This window comes from Notothenia coriiceps, unplaced genomic scaffold, assembly GCF_000735185.1.
Source record: "Notothenia coriiceps isolate Sejong01 unplaced genomic scaffold, NC01 NC01_scaffold00006939, whole genome shotgun sequence".
Taxonomy (NCBI): domain Eukaryota; kingdom Metazoa; phylum Chordata; class Actinopteri; order Perciformes; family Nototheniidae; genus Notothenia; species Notothenia coriiceps.
This window is the reverse complement of record NW_011339640.1, coordinates 23,715-33,701: the sequence shown is the minus strand read 5'-3', so window position 1 is coordinate 33,701 and position 9,987 is coordinate 23,715. Positions and strand designations below refer to the sequence as shown.

The 9,987-nt window shown below is 47.5% G+C and overlaps 1 protein-coding gene across 1 annotated transcript in view; it reads left to right on the top strand.

The window, feature by feature from the left end:
* The window catches only part of LOC104943850 (arrestin domain-containing protein 3-like), a 20,678-nt gene that overhangs the window by 5,298 nt on the left and 5,393 nt on the right, over positions 1-9,987 (top strand). The window contains exons 3-7 of the mRNA XM_010769315.1: positions 1,197-1,234; positions 4,056-4,061; positions 4,572-4,577; positions 6,391-6,501; positions 8,331-8,587. Of these exons, the coding sequence (XP_010767617.1) occupies positions 1,197-1,234; positions 4,056-4,061; positions 4,572-4,577; positions 6,391-6,501; positions 8,331-8,587 (418 nt within the window). The remainder of the gene's footprint in view (positions 1-1,196; positions 1,235-4,055; positions 4,062-4,571; positions 4,578-6,390; positions 6,502-8,330; positions 8,588-9,987) is intronic.

Below are 9,987 nucleotides of genomic sequence, written 5' to 3'. Positions count from 1 at the left end.
TATATAGGTCTCGTCCTCCTCAATAGTTTCTGGAGCTAGTGTGAGGAAGAGGTAGAGGAGTAGTTGAGCTCGAACTTAGTAGTAGTGGTCACAGACCTGGGGCCCCCCAGGATTAACGAGTGCCGACGAAAGGCGCGGGGAAATCTAATTCTACAGTCCTAGCCCAGTAGCGGTTCGAATTGTAACATAATTACACTGGACCAGTATTTACAAGAGCAATGTTGTACTAGAGAGGACTAACTTGACGAAAATCACCACAGTACCAGACGTTTCCCCTGTCCTTCACTACATACTACGTACACAAGAAACTCTTCCAGTCCACACGTCTCAGCATGGTCGTCGCGCCGCACAACTACAGCTACACAGACTTGTGCTACTGAGACAAGAAGGAACTGCATCGGGCGGTGCCGGCGCCGACGGGTCGAGCGGGAAGTGGGTCATGGCGTGCGCGCACGAAAGGGGAGCTTCTGCACCGTGTCTCGGGAACGTCCGGGGTATTTCAAGCAAGTCGAGCCCAACTGTGAAAGGAACGAGCGTGTCGTCGTTGTCGTGTAGTGTGTGAGCTCTGGACGATTCTGGGGCATTGCCGGTAGTCTAGAGCCCTAAGTCAGAACGGTGCGGCCCTTTGTGTTGAGGTGAAGGAGAAGCTACGCTCAGGACGAAGATGTCGTGCGAGAGAGCGGTGGTTGGCGGTGCCGTCCGATGCGGTCGTTTGGCGTATAAGTGTGTGGGGTCAATGTGTGGGTGAACTTCGAGAGACGATGCACCAGAACACGCGGGGTGACAGGGGGGGGTATGGGAACGGGTTGGGAAATCTGGGAGTCTGTAGGCCGCTCCGGAAAAGGTGGCGGTACGTGTTGGAGAGAGCGCGGGCGGGCGCGCGCGGGGCCGCGCTCCCGGCCACGATACCTGAGCGCCTCACAATCTAGATTGCGTAAGGTGGAGGAAAGTAACATCAACCATCACGTGACGGAACGCCTGCACGATCGTGAGCGAGGGGGAGCGGTTACGCGGCGGTGTATGAGGCGCACACCCGGAGCGGCGGGGACAGAGAAAAGGTCCTGTGGCCGAGCGACTCCTGGGCGCGTCGGGACATGCGGCATAAACAGCTAAGGGAAAGACAAAGGAGACCACGTGATAAGACGGGAGTGGAGAGTCTGAAACTCAACGCGGCGCGGGAGGATTTTGCCCGGCAGGCGAGATGGGTACCGTTGGGTGGGTTACCACATCGACAGTAAGTGGTCAGCTTCACCTGGTTGGTCAGCGGAGCACAGTTAGGACTAGAGAAGCAGGTCTTTGAGGCGCGGCTCTGAGCGCGGTGATCCCTGTACTGGGTGAGGGCCCTCGAGGGGGCGGGCTTTAGGGGCGCGGCGGCGCGGAACTGTTACATACCCTTGCTCATGTGGGCAGTTCACCTCTGCCGAGTGACTACACGGGGTCATACATGTGTGACTTCCTTTTCATGGAACTCGACATTGGCCATTCATGAATTATGAGGTGTAGAGGCTGGGCCGCCGGGAACTCGGTCCGGCGTTGAGCACGGGAGTGGGCCGGTCGGGGGGGGCACGTCTTGTCAGTCGGGAGGAGGGCGTGGGGGCAGGATGCAGACCTGCCAGGGATCGGGGTGGGGGTGTACATTACATTGATGTTAGCAAGGCGACGCAGGGATTGTGTCCGTAGTGACGTGAAGGGGCGCGGCGGACGGGATGGAGGAGGGGACAGAGGCGGCGCGGGAATTCCAGTGTCTTCGTTGTTGGCCGTGGAGCCAGGAGCGAGAGGAAGCAGGCAAAAAGGTACTGCTGTCTGGCTTTGACGACGCGAAACAGTGAGAGATGAGGAGCGAGCGGAAGGGAGCGGGAGCAATTAAGGGGAATGGGGAGAGGCGGGGATGGACGTACTACAAGTTCGTTGTGTTCGTACCGTACAGTCTAAACCGAAATTAAGTCTTTATGAAAATGCCAAGAAATAACGTAAAGAAAAAGAAAAAAGTAAGTAAGGAAAGATAATAAGACGAGATAATGAAATTAGAGACGGCGAGAGAGAGGCCAGTAAAGACTGGAGAGAAGAAATAAAATAAAGGAACATGAGAGGCGAGGGAAGCGGAGGGGACGAAAACGATAGAGGACGGGGAGGAAGGTATATGGGAAAGAAATATTTAGCCCGAGAGAGGAGGGGATAGAAGGCTATAAGAAAAAGAGAGGGGATGAGAGAAGGAAGAAGAAATACTCTGAAAGCGGATAAAGAGGGAGATGGAAAATAAGAAGAATAACGTAAGCCAACGAGAAGAAAATCGCAATATAAAAATTGGAAACCAGCTAGGCGTGGGTCATCCGTAACATAAAGCGGAACGAACATTTGAAGCAATAAGGTAAGATCACATAGAGGAGCGGGGAAAAGTGAAAGGAACGTTGGGTAAAAAAAACGTGCGGGCAGTTGTCGGGTCGTAGGGTCAACGTACACTTGGTCGACGAGGAGTGAAGCGGCGGGAGTGTATTGCGGAAGTTGGGACGATAGCGAACACGGTGACGGGAGCAGGTCGTTGAGACACAACGGGGTGCAAGTTGGGGGGTTGGGTGCTACATGGGGGGACGTGAGGCTTCGTCCGGGGGAGGGGGGGGAGCAACGGAGAGCGTGGTCTCTGGTCGGCAGAGGGCTGCGAGCGAAGATAATGAAAGAGCAGACAAACACACATCACGATAAAGGAGAGACAAATCTATACAGAAGGCGAGCGTTGGAAGGACGGAGTCGGTAAGTCGACGGAGCAGCAGCGACGCACACAGACAAGGCACGGAGCACAGACGACACACACACACAACAGCAACAGTCGCAGCGACACAGTCTGCCCATACTGTGCGCGGACTCGTCGGACGAGAGGTGCGACTGCTGACGGTGCGTTTTGGCGGGAAGTCACGTGGAGGGTATAGACACAGCGGGGAGGGGAACCGACGCGCTCACCACCCACACACCACACTTCAGGTAGCTGACGAAGCTACCGACAAAACCAGGAAACGCTGTGCGGGCGGGCGAGCGGGGGTATGTGGTGACATGTCGGTCTGCACACGCACAGCAAGTCCATATAGCGTTGCGCTCCGCCCCCTTTCTCGGCGCTTAAGAGTGAAGAGGTAGGACTATGATTGTCCCAACTTGTAGTGGCGTTGGGCAACTTATGTCGTACTACTGTCGGCTCCTGGTGGCGAGAGGAAGTGCGAGTGGTGCGGCAGAAATAGAAGAGTGGTAATTGTGGTTGTAAGGTTGTGATGGTGGCGTGCGTTTGTCCTTATTCGCTAATGCAAAATCTATAGAAAAAGGAGGAAAAACATACTAACTAGATAGTGAAACTTGGGCTAGACCATGTGTATTGACTATCGCCTCGTCGCACAGTCTTGTGTAGAGAGAGCAAGGTGCGGTGCTCATAGGAATAAGACGTTGGCCCAAAGATAAAGTTGAGGGTACCCCGAAACTTACAGACAGTACAGTGTGAAATCTGGTCGTGCTCAAGAGAACGTTGGGAAGTGAAGTAGAAGCATACTATATACGCATGCCTCATTTGTCCCTGACGATTGGTGACGAGAGAGTACAAAAACGTCTCTTAGTTAAGTATAAAAGCAAGAAGCGCTACGATTGAGCATGATTTCTCGTATAGTGGGAAAAAAAGTAGGAATACGTGATAATTGGGATGGTATGATGATGAACAATAGGAAAAAGCCGACTGTACGCTGGGCCAGGTGAAATCGGGCGCGTGGAGAGCTGGGCCGTAATCGAGTTATAGTAAATTAAGCTTCTTGCATATGAGGTTCAATGATTCAAAGAACGGGGAGTGGGACGATTACATCTGGGTCTGAGCGGATGACCCAGCTAGTACGCGACATTGTGGTTCTGAGAATGAAAGGGTGTGACAAGTGGCGTATGTCTAGTTTTGTGAGTGAACTAGGTGAGAGAGGCTAGGCATAGCGAGAATAGGACGGGGCATCTGAACCGAAGCTGACCCGTCAATAATGGTGAGAGAGAGACAGCATTGAGGGGCCTCGCCAGACAATAGACCGTACAATGTCCAGTCAACAGTGAAACATAAAGGGTAAGATACAAGAGAGAGTGAAGAAAAAGTATCCCGGCACGGGGTACTGTGTCAGGTCAAACAGGGTAATTGTGCTCTGCGTTGCCCCATACGCAAAAGCGCCCAATAGCCTAAGCAAAAGGTTGTTTCAGAAACATAGATGACACGGACAAGCCGGCGTAGATGCCGCTGACTGGGCGACGCGCTTCGGCGAGACGGACGTATGCAGCCGCGATTGGAGCGGCCCGCCGGTCGAGATCTCGAGCCGGCTGTCGGTGGGGCACCAACTTGGAAGGCGGTACTTGATGTGTTTTCGGCTCGCAATTAGGGGGCCTTTGACACAATTGCCGTTTTTGTTGTTTGTGTTCCACTCTACGCGACTACTAAGCGCGTTACGTGTTCCGATTAAAGCCGACCGAGCGGCTGGCGCTCCGGCCATCGCGAGAGACGCACATACCAGCTGTGATGCGGATGTTTTGATGCGGGGTTGGTTAATGTCCGCGTGACAGTCGGGAAGCGCCGCAGACGTGTCGAGATTGGATGATGCGGCTCTGATCCCCGTATAGGAGGCGCCGGGCGATCAGAGACCTCGCGTGGGGCTGGTCTGCTGGGTCCTAGAAGGGAGGTGCTTGAACTGCGGAAGTGTGGGTACGGTCGAAAGGCGGTCGAGTGACGATCAATACAGACTACAATCCACACGACACACGTCCAGATCAGCGAACGCACCCACGCAATCGGCAGCCGACACACGTACACGACGTACGCACCCAGCGACGTTCCTGCCACAACGAACGAAGGTATTCCGGCAGGGGTAGGCGACAAACAAAAAGGGGTAATACTAAGTTACGCTCGCACTGTGCTGTCCCACAGTCTACCACTCTCCTGTGTTGGACCAAGTACGCCACAATAAAGCGAGATAGATAGGTAACCGAACATTGGGACACACTTAACGTACGCTGTGAATGTGTCGCCCGATTTATCAACATAGATAAGCTTTCTATATCGTTGAATAAGAGGCGTAGCAAAGTGCTCAACTTTAACGCAGGAAGGGAACCAGTCGAAAGGAACGGTACGTTAGTAGGTATTTACGGAAGAGATAAGATCACTACAGACACAACAACCAAGGTACAAGCACGGTTATGGTGCCACAGCATGTTCCCGACAGTACGCGAGCACATCACTGACACTAGGATTGATACGCGTCTTATAATTGTTGAGCACATGGGAGACAAAGGAGATAAAAGTAGCTAGGAAATGAGATCAGAGTAGAAGTATGATATTAGTGTGTAAGAAAAGAAGATAATAATCGAGTACGGCTAGTAGTGCAGAGAAAAGCAATAATAATGAAATAACTGTCGTAACGAGGGGGAGAGGAATAACAAGCGGGACTAGTTTAAGGTAATTGTAATGGAACATAAACAAGCGAACAGGATCAAGATACTAACTACACGATCACACTATCTTGCTACGACTTATCACACGACACCGCCAGAAGGACAAGGACGTAATGGACACTGGTAGTAAACACGTTATATAGGTAATAACGTGGGAGGAGGTTAGTAAAATAATAAATGAGTTACCACATACACCACGAGCGACAGACACTAATAAGCCGACACACATGGAATTGTAACACACTGGACAACACTCCATGCACCACTATACACACAAAATACGACGACTCCAGATTTAATCATGAGGAGGCGGGCGGCAGCATGACAACCTGAAATCACAGCTGACTGCAGGAGAGAGGAGAACCATTTTAAAGTTTGGCTGCAGCACGCTGATTGGCTGCTGGAGAATGAGGTGGATGTAATAGGTTAAAGAGAACGCCCGTGATGAGCTGATCATAAGCAGCTGCAGACTGAAGTATACCAGTCTTCCTGAAAGAATCTACGCTAAGCTTCATAGAACACACTACAAGAAAAACTAAACATGGAATGCCTTTGTATTTCAATCTTTCCATTTACATGCACTAAAACCTGGCAAAATGATACTTAAACTATTCAAATACAAACTCACAACATACACTGGTCATTGGTGCTTTTTATATATATTTATACACATGTTTTTTTAGTCTTGTTTTCATTGCTCTTAGTGTGAGTCTGTGTCATTTTAAGAACAATCAACTTCCTTGCAATTGGTATTTCACACTTTACCCTAACCCTACATTTAACTTTTGCTTTGACTTGTAACACAGTATTTCTTCACCCTTATAATCTGAGGCACACACAAGAAACAAACATTAAGACATGATACAGATGAATAACATATATAAATACATCTGTCCGTGTCCTGTGACCCAGAGTGTGATGTTGCTGAGCTGTGTGTGGTTGTGTTTCAGTCTCCTCAGGCCGGGTCCAAGGAGAAGACGCTCTGCTGCTGGTTCTGTGCTTCAGGTCCCATCTCCCTCAGTGCCAAGATCGAGAGGAAGGGCTACACTCCAGGTGAGAAAAAACACTTTGTTCTTCTTCATCTCTTCCCCCTCCTCCTCCTCTTCCTCACCCCTCACTTATAGGATACGATAATACTTTAATGGTCTTTAATCAAGTCTGAAATGTGACTTGCATCCAAGCAGCTCCTACAAAAACGTGAAATCTTTCCCAGTATCTTAGTCTAACATCTAGTCAGAACATGTCTCTACTCCTGACATCAGACACAATAGCCTCAGAAGTGACACTGCAGTGAGACATAGGCTCTTGTTTTTAGACAATGAATCACCTTGTTGAGTCAAAACATCTTATTTTGAGTTTTATCTCAGAGGAAACACATATTTATTAGAAAATCACCAACTAACATCAGAACACAGAAAACTGTTGAGCATGTGCTTATTGTAACAACATGTCCTGATTCTGGTCAAATATAGTTCACAATAAGTTCTCCTGCTAATTACAAGACCTGATTTATGTGAATATCCCTTCTTATTTCAAGAGATCTTACCAAGCACATGTTCACTTGGCAGATTGTTGAACTTATTACAAGTGAAAACAGATTTGAACTTAACTTGTTTTTGGAGCAGCATTTTCTCCAGTGTGGACAAATATCAAGACACAATACATGAAACACAACATGTAACATAACAGCAGGACCAGTGAGAGCTGCTCAAAGAGCCTTCAGCTGGATCTGATCTGGACTCAGCTCTGTGTTCACTGAGAGGGCTGACTGGAGCACAAAGGATGCTTCAGGCTGACTTTAAAGATCTCCATCAGATGGTAGCAGTTCAGGTTCTCTCTCAGAGCACGCTTTGGCTCCCAGAGGATGCTGTTGGAGCCTCTCAGGTTATTATGGTCTGTGAGTCAGAAAGGCTCTGACAGGGGGACCAACTATCTTTGAGCAGATTGTTAACAGGTGCTAGCAGGTTTGATTTTAAAGCTGCTGACGAACACTTGTCGTGTCAAATGAACATGTAATCCTTTAAAACATGTAGTCTTATACTCTGACTGCCTTTGAATCTGTCACATTGTCAGAGACATGTGTTAAGGATTTACATTTCTGGAGGGCAAAGGAAGTGGAAAAAGGGGATATGCACATGGTTAAGGACTGGAGGTTTGATGGTGTAATGATGGGGATGTTTAGATGAGTTGGATATTCTCTCCAGTGTGACTGTAAGCAGAACTTCTCTGTCCTCTGAGGATGAGGTAGCTCTGTTCCTACATTTGATCGTGTTCACTTGTATATCGACTTTCTTTATTACTTAAAAATTACAATAAAAAAAGTGACACACATCCTGTAAGAGTGCTGAGGGTTTAGCAGCCAGGTATACAGCACAGTGATTAACGGCATCTACCTATATTGCACATATTGCACATAGTTGGTGGTTAACAACAAGGCGTGTTATAGTTTGTGTTGTTGTGTATTCAATATAACAAAAGACAAACTTTGTCCTTGAATCTTTTATCAGCTTCTCTGATAATTGGCAGGCTGTCCCGCAGCATCCGGACTAACACTTGACTCAGGGACAGTTTCATCCCACAGGCCATAAGACTGTTAAACCTCTGAATTATTGAAACAACATCCATAACATTCACCCGGCTGCTGCTTAGAAATGATGTATCTAATTATCCTATTCCAATCACTGCATAGAGACTCTCCTTGCACTATTTCTATTCTATTTGATTTGTATGTACTGCTCTGTTGGAGGAGCCTGATCTCAGATATCTACACTGTAGCTATGTACCAATGACAATAAAAGCCTTGAATCTTAATAATTTCCTCCCCACACTTAGGTGACTTCTCTCTCAGTCCGGCAGACTGATCTCTTCTCCCTCCTATCCAGGCGAGTCCATCCAGATCTTCTGCGAGGTGGAGAACAGCTCGTCCCGGGTGGTGGTGCCCAAGGCGGCGCTCTACCAGACGCAGACCTTCTTCGCCAAAGGGAAGGGGAAGCAGATCCAGCAGCTGGTGTCCAACCTCAGGGGCGAGACCCTGCCGCAGGGCAAGAGCCAGAGCTGGGAGGGCAGGCTGCTGAAGATCCCCCCCGTGTCCCCCTCCATCTTGGACTGCCCCATCATCCGCGTGGAGTACGTCCTCGTGGTGAGTGAGATTAAAGTTCATTAGAAATAACATAACCCTCTGGAGTTTCATAATGTACAAACACTCCCAGGAGTCCCATTAATATATCATTATCATGTACAAAAATATAGAATTAAGAAGCAGAAGAAAAGGTAGTACATTTAGCAATAAGTACATTAAATAAGTATACAAATATACAGTTCAGATAGCACTGTACGAGATATTTAAAAGATCCCCCCCGTGTCCCCCTCCATCTTGGACTGCCCCATCACCCGGGTGGAGAACGTCCTCGCCCTCTGGAGTTTCATAATGTACAAACACTCCCAAGAGTCCCATTAATATATAATTATCTTGTACAAAAATATAGAATTAAGAAGCAGGAGAAAAGGTAATACATTTAGCAATAAGTACTTTCATAAAGTTTACAAAATATACAGTTCAGATAGCACTGTAAGAGTTAGAAGATCCCCCCGTGTCCCCCTCCATCTTGGACTGCCCCATCACCCGCGTGGAGTACGTCCTCGCCCTCTGGAGTTTCATAACGTTTCATAACGTTTCATAATGTTTCATAAAGTTTCATAATGTTTCATAATGTTTCATAATGTTTCATAATGCACAAACACTCCCAAGAGTCCCATTAATATATAATTATCATGCAGCAAAAAGTGTACAAAAATACAGAATTAAGAAGCAGGAGAAAATGATTTAAATTGAGCAGAAAGTTCATTTAACGCATTAAAAGGTTCCCCAATTTGGGCTCATCAAAGTAGATCTTAAGTTATCTTATTAAAAATGTATAGAAAACACAGCTGAGACGCAGGGAGGAGGTGCAACATGTACAGGCAAGAGCTAGTTCAAAAGGATTCTGTGAAGATGCTAAGAGTATAAGAAATGTATATACGGTTAAGAACATAAAAAGACTTTAGATGCAGCAGGAAGTATATGCAAAATATAAAGTTGAGCTCTTAATTAAAATTAAAAGATACAGTTAAGATGTAAAATATCCCAAAGTATACCAGATGTAGAAATGTGAAATGAAGAAGCAGTAAAAGTCTATGCAAAATATAGAGTTAAGATGTAAAAAGGTTCATATATAATATATTCATTTAGTGTTCAGTGAAACCGTCAGAGTATGCAGATGCTGTACAAAGTACACAAGATATTACAGACAACGTGTACGAAATCTAAAGTAAGCATAATGTTCCAGATGATCAACAGGGAACTGTCCTTACATGGGAACATATCCTGTGATGATTGAGTGACATGGAGAGTGTGTGTGTGTGTGTGTGTGTGTGTGTGTGTGTGTGTGTGTGTGTGTGTGTGTGTGTGTGTGTGTGTGTGTGTGTGTGTGTGTGTGTGTGTGTGTGTGTGTGTGTGTGTAGTAGTTACGTAGTACGTAGTAGTACGTACGTACGTACGGT